A 13,758-nucleotide genomic window follows, 5' to 3' on the forward strand; every position below is an offset into this window, starting at 1 on the left:
TAAACACACACACACACACACACGTAGCCGCTGAGCTAGCAGCTGACTTAGCAGCAGAAAGCTCTCAGACCTAGCGTCCATGTTTCTGGTAGAGGTGGTGACTTTGATTGACAGGTGACACTTGGTAGGGGGCGGGGCTTCAGCAGACTCAGCGGCCACGCCCACAGCGTTTGGGAGCAGAGAAATAGGCAGACTATTACACAACTTTGAAGCCTAATTTCATATATTTGGCGATTTTTTTAATCATTAAAATTTGGCAGAGTGGTTAACAACACACTTTTCTGTGGTATGTCAAACTCAGAACACATATTTATTCTTACTTTACACGGACTTTAAGTCTTTAATGTTAAACATGTGAATGAATGAATGAGTGAATGAATGAAAGAATGACATCACTCAGATATTTAATAAACACTTTTATTATCTTTAACTATCAGGTTTTTATTGCTTTATTTAATCGTCAGTTTCTCAATAAATAAATTCAGGTTCAGAATTAAACCATAAAAAATGTAAAATACTGAAAAACATTTAAATGTCACATTAAAAGTCTTGTTTTTGGTGTTTTTGCATTTTGGTTTAAAAATCGAGTCCCTTCAAAAACCTTCAAGGACTTTCTTTCATTTTCCAGGACGAGACGTTTTATTGCTCAGACGAAGTTTTTAGTTTTAATCCAACAAGTTTTCAGTCTGATGATTTCTGGGTTTCCTTCATGTTCAAACTCAAACCAACAATCCATAAATATAGTGATGTATTTTAGAAACATTAACTATAAAACACCAAGTGCAGATTCTTCCACCGCTGAGAATAATTATAAACCAACCTTTTCCTCCTGTTTGTGTTTAAAAACTACAGAAATGATTTAAATATAAACTCTAATAACTTGTTGGTTTGTGTCTGAACAGCAGACTGCCTAACCCTAACCCTCCTTAATGAGTGAAACCTGTTACAACATGTTTAGTGTATAATGTGCTCGTTGTGATAATGAACTAAATGTGTTGATGTGTGACAGTCAGAGCAGAGCTGAGTGAATGTACCTCTGGTGCTTTAAAGGAGAACATTAGGACAACGTTTAGAGAACCACAGAAAACCAAAAACAGCAGGTTTTTCTTCTTCAGAGAGAAAAAAAAAAGTTTGTTCACTTTGAGTTAAAACACAAAGATTGATGATCAGGATCGTTGTGTCGTCTCCTCTGATCAATAATCAATACTGTTCACTGATCGGTCTGATCGGTCTGATCGATCCTGAGCTCACAGTCGCTCTCCGCTCTTATTGTTGAGTCCCAGAGCCTGAACCACGTCTACGCCGAGGCCGCTCTTCAGAGTCCGTCTCACTGAAACACACAGAGGCACAGTTGAGTTTAACTAGCACTTAAATAAAGAGAGAAGAACCTGATGATGTAATAGAACCTGATGATGTAATAGAACCTGATGATGTAATAGAACCTGATGATGTAATAGAACCTGATGATGTAATAGAACTGATGATGTAATAGAACCTGATGATGTAATAGAACCTGATGATGTAATAGAACTGATGATGTAATAGAACCTGATGATGTAATAGAACCTGATGATGTAATAAAGTGCATTAATGTAACAATCTCTGTTCATTATTGGGTTAACCTTATTTTTGCAGAACCTAATAATGTAATAATTTCCCAATATTGTAATAACATTTATTAATACATTTTTTCTTGAGTAATAAGGTTTTTTATTATTACATTATCAGGTTCTACAAGGTGACAAAAACAGCTTTTTATCAGCTTAGAAATATAAAACACAGAAGCTGAAACACTTGAGCGACTGCAGTGATGTTTTTACTGACTAACAAACAATCAGCTAAAAAACTAAATCTGCTGTTCCACTTTTAACTAAAAACAAAGAGTGAAGATATTGATCTGGTTTTATATTCACTTCATTGTCTCCCAGAATATGAAGCTTCTTTTACTGGTTTTTAAAGCTCTAAATGTTTTTTTAGGACCGGCTTTACATCACTTTGACTCTCTGTGGTTTTATAATCCTTCACAAACTCTTTTCAAATACACACTGTTACTTCAGACCCGGAATATTAAGCGTTTCTATTTTAGCCGGCTTCTCCAGCTATTACGGTAAAAGTTGGGCGGACAATCAGCCAATCTGTGAGATACACACCGAGAAAAAAGGAGAGACAAAGAGGAGGAAGATAAGAGGAAGCTGTTAAACATGGTGTGCTCAAAGTAAAGGAAGGTAGACGATGAAAACAGGTTCATCCTCCCAGAGACCAGTCCAGTTAGAGACCAGTCAGAGACCAGTATGTCTCACATGTGCTGACACAGTGGACGTTATTAAAAGCAGCAACGTTAAACACAACTATGAGACGTAGCACAACACTATAGAACAAACATACTCACTAAAATCAGCAGTGAGGTTCAGGAAACAGCTGATTTAAGTTTAAAGTATAAAGGGATTCTTTTATATTTAAGAAGCACAATCAAAAGCTTCAATAATTCACTTTATTTTGAAATGCCATCTTTATTTGATATAAGAAAGTAAAATATGTATCTTATTTTGTTTATTGTGTTCAGTGTAAATACTAATAAATGAATTCTATTGTATTTATTTGTCTACTATCTGCTGATGAACTATAATAAATAATAACTCAGATGTATGATGTTCTGGTTCCTTTACTGGACATTTACACTAACTGGAGCTCTGTGAATTTTAATTGACTACTCCTGATCTACAGGGTGAAGGACGGGTCTGCAGGAGGGTCGGGTAGACATGATAATTATCAGCTGAGAGGATTTTGGAGGAAATAGAAACAGAGATATGAAGCAGCACAGACATCGTCCTGTTTTGGACACAAAGTTTCTGTTTATGTCCCAACAAGGAGACACTGAGCCAGATTTCACCTGCAGAGACACAAAGACCCTGACCTTCTGAGATACCTGAGACCCTCCAGACCCCGAAGATACCAAGAACACACACATCTTGAACCTGATGTGTGCAATAATTAATCATCTATATTTATTGATTATTATTTGTCTGTTTATTTATTAATTTATTCTACATTCTAGTCGTGGCTGATTGTGTTCTTTTAGCTTTTATTACAATTTATTTGTTAATCTGCCACTGAAGCAGAAGCTGATCATCATACAGCTGCTGTTCAGTGATAATAAACATTATTCATCATATATGAAATAATCTCAGCTTCGTTTCTCGTGTGTAGAAACCAGGCGGGGAGTTCCGGTCCTCTGAAATGAGGCCAACGCAGAAGTAACTTAAAACTGCATTCTATCAAAAGGCCACCAGGGGGCGACCGTTTTGGTGTCAAAAGGACTTCCGTCTCTATACAAGTCAATGGAGAATTCACCAACTTCTCACTTGATTTCTAACCTCAGTAAACGTTTTCAAAATGTGTTTATGGTCTCAATCGCTAGTTTAAAGCCTTCTTCAATGCAGTATGATGTTCATTTGGGACATTTTGGCCTCCCTGATTTTATATGTGACGATAAAGCAGGGTATGCATTAGGGCGTGGCTACGTGGTGATTGACAGGTTGATTGGTTCACAGGTTCAGGAGGGCGCCTCATGCTCCTCCTGATGCCCATATAAGTAGAATCCCTGTTTTTATTTTTCCCAGCATGCACCTGAAATTTTCAAGATGGCGCTGCTCAGATCCGATACTATTGGCCTCCGAGCAGCAGTCCACAAACCAATGGGTGACGTCACGGATGTTACGTCCATTTTATATACAGTCTATGGTGAAAACAGAGACGTGACTCACGTGACTTCCTGTTGAGTCGGGAGCGTTTGCGTGTTTTGGGGCTGGACGCTCGGTCTGAAGGATTCTGGGTAACGGATTTGACCAGTCGGTCCATGATCTCGTCTGTGTGGTCGTCCTGGGAACTCGTCCCGTCGTCCTTAGCAACCGACATCTGAGGAGGACTCACTCTGCCGAGACCTGAGGAGCAGAAACACAACATGAACCTGAGCCTGCAGCAAGGTTATTATAGGTCAATAACACTCAAACTAAATAAAAACTGAACCAAAACTACTTCATCACTTCAACATCACTGATCGGCCTGTTGGAGCTAATTGTCTCCACCTGGATCAGTCAGACTGTATTGATCGAGTCATTAACCCTCCTGTTGTCCTCGAGTCAAGGAAGGGAGGAAGGAAGAAGGAAGGAAGGGATGGAGGAAGGATGGAAGTAAGGAAGAAGGAAGATTAAAGAGGGAGGAAGGAAGGAAGGAAAGGAGGGAGGAAGAAAGGGTGGAAGGAAGAAGGAAAGGAGAGAGGAAGGAAGGAAGAAAAGGAGGAAGAAGGAAGGAAAGGAGGGAGGGAGGAAGGAAAGGAGGGAGGAAGGAAGGGAGGAAGAGGGAAGGAAAAGAGGGAGGAAGGAAGGAAGGGTGGAAGGAAGAAGGAAGGAAAGGAGAGAGGAAGGAAGGAAAGGAGAGAGGAAGGAAGAGAGAAGGAGGGAGGGAGGGAGAAAGGAAGGGAGGGAGGAAAGAAGGAAGCTAGGAGGGAGGAAAGAAAGAGAGAAGGAGGGAGGGAGGAGAGAAGGAAGAGAGGAAGGAAAGGAAGGAAGGAAGGAAGGAAAGAAAGAGAAAAGAAGGGAGGAAAGAAGGAACAGTTAAAACAGACGGAGTCAATTAGACCCGGGAGGACGATACGAAGGTTAATCAGTGATTGATCAGTGATTGATCAGAGTGAGGCTCTTACTGCGGATGGCTCTGGAGCGTCTCAGTCCTCCTCCTCTCTGCTCCATGCTGGGATCATTGTTGCTGATCAGAAGGTTCTTCATGTTCTCGTGTTCCTCCTCTTGACCCGTCGGTGCCTCCGCTGCCATGGAGACGGGGGAGGGGCTATCCTGACGAGGCACCGCCCCCGAAAACTTCTCCGTCTGAAAGAGGACAGAAGAAGAAGAAGAAGAGGAAGATTAGAGCCTGATAGGAAACAGCGTCTGAGCTCATTACTGTTTATTTCTAAAAGTTTATTTTCTGAAACCTGAAACAGTCAAAACTTGACTCGAGGACAACAGGAGGATTAAATGATTAAATGATTAAATGATTAAAGTTCATCATTTAACCAGCATGTCTGAAACCAACAGTCAGTGAACGAATATGAAAATAATCTGGAAACATTTTCATATCAAACTCTGTAAACCACATGATGATTTGAATGTATCACACAGAGAAGCTACAGGTGTGATACTGTATACCTGCACTAGAGTCGTTGCTATGGTTACCTGAACTCTGTGTGTGTGTGTGTGTGTGTGTGTGTGTGTGTGTGTGTGTGTGTGTGTGTGTGTTGCAGGTGTGAAGCCGTGGAGTTATCTGATGGAAGTCCTGGAGGAGAGAAACTAAACCCACAGTCCTCCTTCTGTGGAAACATGGATTTAAAAGTTGATCTGAAGCTAATATGAAGCTTCAGTCAAATGTTCATCTTCAGTGTTTTTAGTATCAAAGTCTTTTTGTTACTATACTTCCACCACAGCTCAACAGGAAACACTAAGAGGGAATCTGATGCTAAATACACTGTAAATGTGTCAGATATCACTTGATATGAATAACTCACACTGACAATAGAAGCTGATCACCTACTTTAAGGCTGCGTTCAGACTGCAGGCAAATCTGATTCAAATCTGATTCAAATCTGATTCCTTCTCAAATCTGATTTCTAGGCCTGACTGTCCACACTGTTTTTAGCAAGTGTCCAAATGGGATTTGGCTCTGTTCAGACTGGGCCACATTAATGACCAATCTGACAGGTTGCTGTGGCAACGTCGTCGGAGCGGAGGCGTCATCTAGCGTGTATTGTAGGTTGACTGTGTAGACACACTGTGGACACAGTCCCAATGAGCATTTTGAAGGCATCTTTAAATAGTCCGTATGAACAGGAGGAAAACCTCTTTACTGTTTATATCGTCACCTGACTGCTGCTTTAAGACGATTGGAAGAAATGTGAACTTTTACTTTAAGTGACATCTTTCTCTAATATGAAGTTAAACACCTGCAGGATTCAGCAGTGAAGCTCAGACTGATGAAGCCTCATTGACCCCCCCCCCCCTACCTCAGTGATCATCTTGCCGCGGGTCTTGGTCCTCTCCCGGTGGGCGGCCCGCTTGCGTTTGAGGGTCAGAACTCTCTCTCGGGTGGTCCGGTACTCCAGAGCGAACTCGCTGACGATGCGGCAGAAGCTCGTTACTTTAATGTCTCTGACGGAGGAAGACGGCTGACCCAGGAACAGCAGGAAGGAGTGAAACCTGCAGGAGAGAGGCTGTTACTGTGTGTGTGTGTGTGTGTGTGTGTCTATGCGTGTGTGTGAGTGTTACTGTGTGTTACTGTGTGTGTGTGTGTATGTGAGAGAGATAGTGTGTGTTACTATGTGTGTGTGAGAGTGTGTGTGTGAGACTGTGTGTGTTACTGTGTGTGTCTTTGTGTGTGAGTGTGTGTTTGTGTTGTGTGTGTGTGTGTTTGTGTGTGTGTGTGTGTGTGTGTGTATGTACAGTGTGTGTGTGTGTATGTACAGTGTGTGTGTGTGTGTGTGTGTGTGTGTGTGCGTGTGTGTGTGTGTGTGTGCGTGTGTGTGTGTGTACCTGTTTATGACCCTCCTGTGGACCACCTTCAGGATGATGATTCTCTGCGTACAGTCCTTCAGGAAGTCGGTCATCTTGTTCTTCAGCACGGCTTTCGTTTCGTGTTTGGCCACCACCTTCAGATTGTCCCATGATGCTTTGCAACGTTTCTCCAGCTGCACCAGGTTCTCCGAGAGCAGTTCGAAGTCCACCTGGAGACAGAACCCCAAAATATGACTCACCTGACTAGAGTAGAGTACAGTAGAGTACAGTAGGAGTACAGTACAGTAGAGTAGAGTAGAGTAGAGTACAGTAGGAGCAGAGTAGAGTAAAGTAGAGTACAGTAAAGTAGAGTAGAGTGCTGTAGAGTATAGTGCTGTAGAGAACAGTAGGAGTAGAGTAGAGTACAGTAGGAGTAGAGTAGAGTAGAGTACAGTAGGAGTAGAGTAGAGTACAGTAGAGTAGAGTAGAGTAGAGTACAGTAGAGTAGAGTAGAGTACAGTGCTGTAGAGAACAGTAGGAGTAGAGTAGAGTACAGTACAGTACAGTAGAGTAGAGTACAGTACAAGTAGAGTACAGTAGAGTAGAGTACAGTAGAGTACAGTACAGTACAGTACAGTACAGTAGAGTAGAGTACAGTAGAGTACAGTAGAGTACAGTGCTGTAGAGAACAGTAGGAGTAGAGTAGAGTACAGTACAGTACAGTAGAGTAGAGTACAGTAGAGTAGAGTACAGTAGAGTACAGTAGAGTACAGTAGAGTAGAGTAGAGTAGAGTAGAGTGTTACTTTGGCGGAGCGGGTGATGGCAGGTATCTCTGAGTAGACATCAGAGCATTCTGGGTAATTATCCACCACCTGGATGCAGGTGTGATGCAGCAGAGACTGACGGTGAACCGTGTCCTTCACCTCCACCACCTTCTCCAGGTAACCCAGCTCAAAGCCTTTAGCCTGCACACACACACACACACACACACACACACACACACACACACACACACAGAGACACACACAGAGACACACACACATACACACACACACACACAGAGATAGACACACATACACACACACATAGAGACACACACACACACACACACACACACACAGAGACACACACACACACACACACACACAGAGACAGACACACAGAGATAGACACAGACACACACACACACACAGAGAGAGAGACAGACACACACACACACACGCGCACACACGCACACACACACACAAACACACACACACACACACACACACACACACACACACACACACACTGATTAAATCTGTAGATAAAGTGTTTTGACTCCAAACACAGATTAGAGATTTCCACATTGAGCCGGTTCAGCTGCTTCATGTTCACACGGTGTCGTCTTCACACATGAAGCGTGTTCCTGTCTATATGAGATAAACATGTACAGTATGTATATATATATACATGCATGTGTGTGTGTGTTATTCATATCTTGAAGCGCTGCTCTGATTTTCATGTTTATCTTTGACTCATTTGATCTTGTTTTATTGTAGTGAAACAGTTGGTGAATTCTCCATTGACTTGTATAGAGACGGAAGTCCTTTTGACACCAAAACAGTCGCCCCCTGGTGGCCTTTTGATAGAATGCAGTTTTAAGTTACTTCCGCGTTGGCCTCATTTCAGAGGACCGGAACTCCCCTCCTGGTCTCTAAACACAGCGTCTACAACAGCGTCTGATCACATGAACTGTAAACTATCATCAGTGCTGATATCTATAGACCAGGCGGGGAGTTCTGGTCCTCTGAAATGAGGCCAACCAGGAAGTAACTTAAAACTGCATTCTATCAAAAGGCCACCAGGGGGCGACTGTTTTGGTGTCAAAAGGACTTCCGTCTCTATACAAGTCAATGGAGAATTCACCAACTTCTCACTTGATTTCTAACCTCAGTAAACGTTTTCAAAATGTGTTTATGGTCTCAATCGCTAGTTTAAAGCCTTCTTCAATGCAGTATGATGTTCATTTGGGACATTTTGGCCTCCCTGATTTTATATGTGACGATAAAGCAGGGTATGCATTAGGGCGTGGCTACGTGGTGATTGACAGGTTGATTGGTTCACAGGTTCAGGAGGGCGCCTCATGCTCCTCCTGATGCCCATATAAGTAGTCTGTTTTGACTGTTCCTTCCTTCCTTCCTTCCTTCCTTCCTTCCTCCCTTCCTCCCTTCCTTCTTTCCTTCCTCCATCCCCCTTTCTTCCTTCCTTCTTTCCTTCTTTCCTTCCCTCCTTCCTTCCTTCCCTCTCTTTCCTTCCTCCCCCCTACCTTCCTTCTTTCCTCTGTCCTTCCTTCCTTCCTTCCTCCCTTCATCTTTTCCTTTCTCCCTCCCTCCCTCCCTCCTTCCTCCCTTCCTTCTTTCCTTTCCTCCCTTCCTTCTTCCCTCCTTTCCTTCCTTTCTTCCTTCCCTCCTCCTCAGAAACAACTGGACTCATTGATCTCTGACTCTAATTCATCTGTTTTTGAGTCAAACATAATAAATTAAACACAAGGAGAGTTTTCTTTAATTCTCACGTTGGAGCTGTTGAGGAAGTTTCCGATGGCGAGCAGCGTGGCGAGGATCCTCTTGAAGGTCTGATTGGACGCCAGCTGCTCCATGCCCAGCTTCAGGTCAAACAGCGGCTCTGCGATCTCCTGCAGGGGGCGACACACTCACAGAGTCAACTTCCTGTTTCTGCACAACCAACACGTTAAACAGTCGCTGCTGCTGAATGGATTTCACTTCTTATCAAAGTCTGAACATCTGATTATTTTAAACCTGTTGTCATGTTTCCATCTGATCTGATGTTTTCTCTACTGGAGCTTTATCACTGAGGACGCTGATATTACCTCAGTTATAATCTGTTCCACCTTTTATCATTTAACTTATTCACAACGTTACGACTTGCGAATCAATTAGGAAGGGAGGAAGAAGGAAGGATGGAAGGAAGAAAGGAAGGTAAGGATGGAAGGAAGAAAGGAAGGTAAGGAGGGAGGAAGAAGGAAGGATGGAAAGTAGGGAAGAAGGAAGGAGGGAAGGAAGAAAGGAAGGAAAAGGAGGGAGGAAGGAAGGACGGAGGAAAGAAGGAAGGAAGGAAGGAGGGAGGAAGGAAGGAGAGAAGGAAGGAAGGAGGGAAGGAAGAAAGGAAGGAAAGGAGGGAAGAAAGAAGGGAGGAAAGGAAAGAAGGAAGGTGGGAACGAGGGAAGGATGGAGGAAAGTAGGGAAGAAGGAAGGAGGGAAGGAAGAAAGGAAGGAAAGGAGGGAGGAAGGAAGGGAGGAAGGAAAGGAAGGAAAGAAGGACGGAGGAAAGAAGGAAGGAAGGAGGGAGGGAGGGCGAAAGGACAGTGTGTGTGTGTATGTACAGTGTGTGTGTGTGTGTGTGTGTGTGTATGTACAGTGTGTATGTACAGTGTGTGTGTGTGTGTGTGTGTGTGTGTGTGTATGTACAGTGTGTGTGTATAATATAACAATGCTTGGCTGGCTTTATACTTCCTATCCCTATTGGACTTCTATCTCCAACATGAGCTTGAGCCTCTTTTTCCACTTGTGTATAATAATCCTGGCTTCCTCCATGAAGCCTGTTATCATCCCTCCAGCTTCTGCTTCAGCCAAGCCTGGTGGCAACAGAGCTCTGTCCCCTAATAGGCAGAATCATGACGGTTCTGGCCAGCGCTGCCAGGTCCAGCTCTCAACCTTACGCAACAGTCCTGCAGCTCCTTCACATCTGCTCACGATTCATTTCATCATTATTATTATTTTACTGTAATCATTAAACGTCTCGCTCTGCTGACCGTCCATCTGGCTCTGTGTGTCTCTCTGTCCTCTGACTGGGTCTCAGAGCTCGTTACCTTCTCCAGAGCCTCGTAGTTCAGCTTGTAGGCCCAGAGCTGCAGGCGGGGGGTCAAGGCACTGATGGAGGCCAGGCTGCACAGGAACTGCTCCGCCGTGCCCAGAGGAACGTCAGGGTTGGCCAGCTGGGCTTCCTGGATCCTCTGCTTCTCCTCCTCTGTGGGAGTCATGGTCAGGATCTTCTGCTCGGGGACAGAGAGGAGTCAGACCGGATCGGACCGGACCGGATCAGACCGGATCGGACAGATAAAACACAACAGGAAGTGCTCCGTACCTCGATGCCCTCCTTGCTGATGGCGAACTCGTCGAAGTTGAGGATGGCGGTCTTGATGACGTGAACGGCCGGCAGGACGGTCATCCCGATGTTGATGGCGTTGCTCCTCTTCGGGTCCAGAACCAGAATCTCAGACTTTTTGGTCTCCGGTCCTTTCTGGAGTTAACAGAAACAGAAACGTTACACAAAGCCAATAATCAATAATCAACGCCTCAGAAACCAGATGATACAGATCTACATCATCTCTGCTGCTGCCATGGCAACCGGAATACCTCAAACTGTACTACAGTAAAGTATAAGTACCTCAAACTGTACTACAGTAAAGTACTAGTACCTCTAACTGTACTACAGTAAAGTACAAGTACCTCTAACTGTACTACAGTAAAGTACAAGTACCTCAAACTGTACTACAGTAAAGTATAAGTACCTCAAACTGTACTACATTAAAGTACAAGTACCTCAAACTGTACTACAGTAAAGTACAAGTACCTCAAACTGTACTACAGTAAAGTATAAGTACCTCTAACTGTACTACAGTAAAGTACAAGTACCTCAAACTGTACTACAGTAGAGTACTAGTACCTCTAACTGTACTACAGTAAAGTACAAGTACCTCAAACTGTATTACAGTAAAGTACAAGTACCTCTAACTGTACTACAGTAAAGTACAAGTACCTCTAACTGTACTACAGTAAAGTACAAGTACCTCTAACTGTACTACAGTAAAGTACAAGTACCTCAAACTGTACTACAGTAAAGTATAAGTACTAACTGTACTACAGTAAAGTACAAGTACCTCAAACTGTACTACAGTAAAGTACAAGTACCTCAAACTGTACTACAGTAAAGTACAAGTACCTCAAACTGTATTACAGTAAAGTACAAGTACCTCTAACTGTACTACAGTAAAGTACAAGTACCTCTAACTGTACTACAGTAAAGTACAAGTACCTCAAACTGTACTACAGTAAAGTACAAGTACCTCAAACTGTACTACAGTAAAGTATAAGTACCTCAAACTGTACTACAGTAAAGTACAAGTACCTCAAACTGTATTACAGTAAAGTACAAGTACCTCTAACTGTACTACAGTAAAGTACAAGTACCTCTAACTGTACTACAGTAAAGTATAAGTACCTCAAATTGTATTACAGTAAAGTACAAGTACCTCTAACTGTACTACAGTAAAGTATAAGTACCTCAAACTGTACTACAGTAAAGTACAAGTACCTCAAACTGTACTACAGTAAAGTACAAGTACCTCAAACTGTATTACAGTAAAGTACAAGTACCTCTAACTGTACTACAGTAAAGTACAAGTACCTCTAACTGTACTACAGTAAAGTACAAGTACCTCAAACTGTACTACAGTAAAGTACAAGTACCTCAAACTGTATTACAGTAAAGTACAAGTACCTCTAACTGTACTACAGTAAAGTACAAGTACCTCTAACTGTACTACAGTAAAGTACAAGTACCTCAAACTGTACTACAGTAAAGTATAAGTACCTCAAACTGTACTACAGTAAAGTACAAGTACCTCAAACTGTATTACAGTAAAGTACAAGTACCTCTAACTGTACTACAGTAAAGTACAAGTACCTCTAACTGTACTACAGTAAAGTATAAGTACCTCAAACTGTATTACAGTAAAGTACAAGTACCTCTAACTGTACTACAGTAAAGTATAAGTACCTCAAACTGTACTACAGTAAAGTACAAGTACCTCAAACTGTACTACAGTAAAGTACTAGTACCTCTAACTGTACTACAGTAAAGTACAAGTACCTCAAACTGTACTGCAGTAAAGTATAAGTACCTCAAACTGTACTGCAGTATAGTACTAGTACCTGTAACTGTACTACAGTAAAGAGACTCAGATATTTTATAGAGTATATATGAAGGTGAGATCGCCCTCTGCTGGATAAACTCTGGTACTACATGAGCTCAAACACACTGATATGAATATAACTGTGATAATATGATGTCTGATCAGTTTATCAGGTCAAACATCACAGAACATCAGCTGCTGCTTTAAAGTTATTAAATAATGAGCTGAATTAAAACATTATAATTAATCATTGTAGTTAATATTAAAGGAAACTCCTCTAGGTGGTAAATGGACTGTAATTAACCTTCGTACCGTACCCCCGGGTCAAATTGAACCCGTCTGTTTGACGACTGTTCATTCTGTCCTTCCTTCCTTCTCTCTTTCCTCTATCCCCCTTCCTTCCTCCCCCCTTCCTTCCTTCTCTCTTTCTTTCCTTCCTCTCTCTGTCCTCTATCCCCCTTCCTTCTTTCGTCTGTCCTTCTTTACTCGCTTTCTCTTTTCCTTTCTCCCTCCCTCCCCTCCTTCCTTCTTTCCTCCCTCCCTCCCTCCCTCCTCCTTCCTTCTTTCCTCCCTCCCTCCCACCTTCCTTGCTTCCTTCTTTCGTCTGTCGTTCTTTCCTTCCTTCCTCCTTCCCTCCTTTCCTTCCATCTTTCCTTCCCTCCTTCCTTCCTCCCTCCTTTCCTTCCTTCCTTCTTCCCTCCCTCCCTTCCTTCTTCCTTCCTTTCTCCCTCCCTCTTACCTTCCTTGCTTCCTCCTTTCCTTCCTTCCTTCCTCCCTCCCTCCCTCCCTTCTTCCTCCCTCCCTTCCATCCTTCCTTCCCTTCCTTCCATCCTTCCCTCCCATCCTTCCTCCCTTGACTCTAGGACAACAGGAGGGTTAAGGCCGAAGATTGCGCAATAATTCTATAGTGATGTTATTATGGTGATGTTTTAGCATTGGTGTGTGTGTGTGTTGTGTGTAATATTATGGGATATATGTGCAATACTGTTATACTGTTGTAAGGCAGATTCAGACAAACAAAGCTGCATCTGTCTGGTTACCTTGGCGACGGGCAGCTCTTTGGCTTTGGACTCAAACAGGTGTTCTAGGCGAGCCGTGTCCACCGCCACCTTGTCCAGAGACGCCCAAACCGTCCCGCGGCCGAAGCGACACTTCTTCGGCCCGTCGGCTTGTTTCAGCTCCTTCCAGAACAGCTTCACCGTCTTCTTCTTCTTCTGCTGCGAGGAGGAAGACGCTGCCGCCGC

The 13,758-nt window shown here is 43.0% G+C and overlaps 1 protein-coding gene across 2 annotated transcripts in view; it reads right to left on the bottom strand.

Moving 5' to 3' along the window:
- Window positions 1-420: 420 nt before the first annotated feature.
- Window positions 421-13,758, bottom strand: part of fhod1 (formin homology 2 domain containing 1) — a 27,653-nt gene continuing 14,315 nt past the window's right edge. For both annotated transcript variants that reach the window (XM_062418428.1, XM_062418339.1), the window contains exons 8-17: window positions 13,555-13,758; window positions 10,684-10,839; window positions 10,409-10,591; window positions 9,095-9,214; window positions 7,344-7,505; window positions 6,579-6,769; window positions 6,053-6,245; window positions 4,703-4,883; window positions 3,765-3,941; window positions 421-1,330 (exon numbers count right to left, since the gene is read on the bottom strand). The exon at window positions 13,555-13,758 is cut by the window's right edge and continues 399 nt beyond it. In XM_062418428.1, coding sequence (XP_062274412.1) covers window positions 1,248-1,330; window positions 3,765-3,941; window positions 4,703-4,883; window positions 6,053-6,245; window positions 6,579-6,769; window positions 7,344-7,505; window positions 9,095-9,214; window positions 10,409-10,591; window positions 10,684-10,839; window positions 13,555-13,758 — 1,650 coding nt within the window. In that variant the 3' untranslated portion in view covers window positions 421-1,247. The remainder of the gene's footprint in view (window positions 1,331-3,764; window positions 3,942-4,702; window positions 4,884-6,052; window positions 6,246-6,578; window positions 6,770-7,343; window positions 7,506-9,094; window positions 9,215-10,408; window positions 10,592-10,683; window positions 10,840-13,554) is intronic.

The sequence above is a fragment of the Scomber scombrus genome, chromosome 1 (assembly GCF_963691925.1).
Source record: "Scomber scombrus chromosome 1, fScoSco1.1, whole genome shotgun sequence".
NCBI lineage: Eukaryota > Metazoa > Chordata > Actinopteri > Scombriformes > Scombridae > Scomber > Scomber scombrus.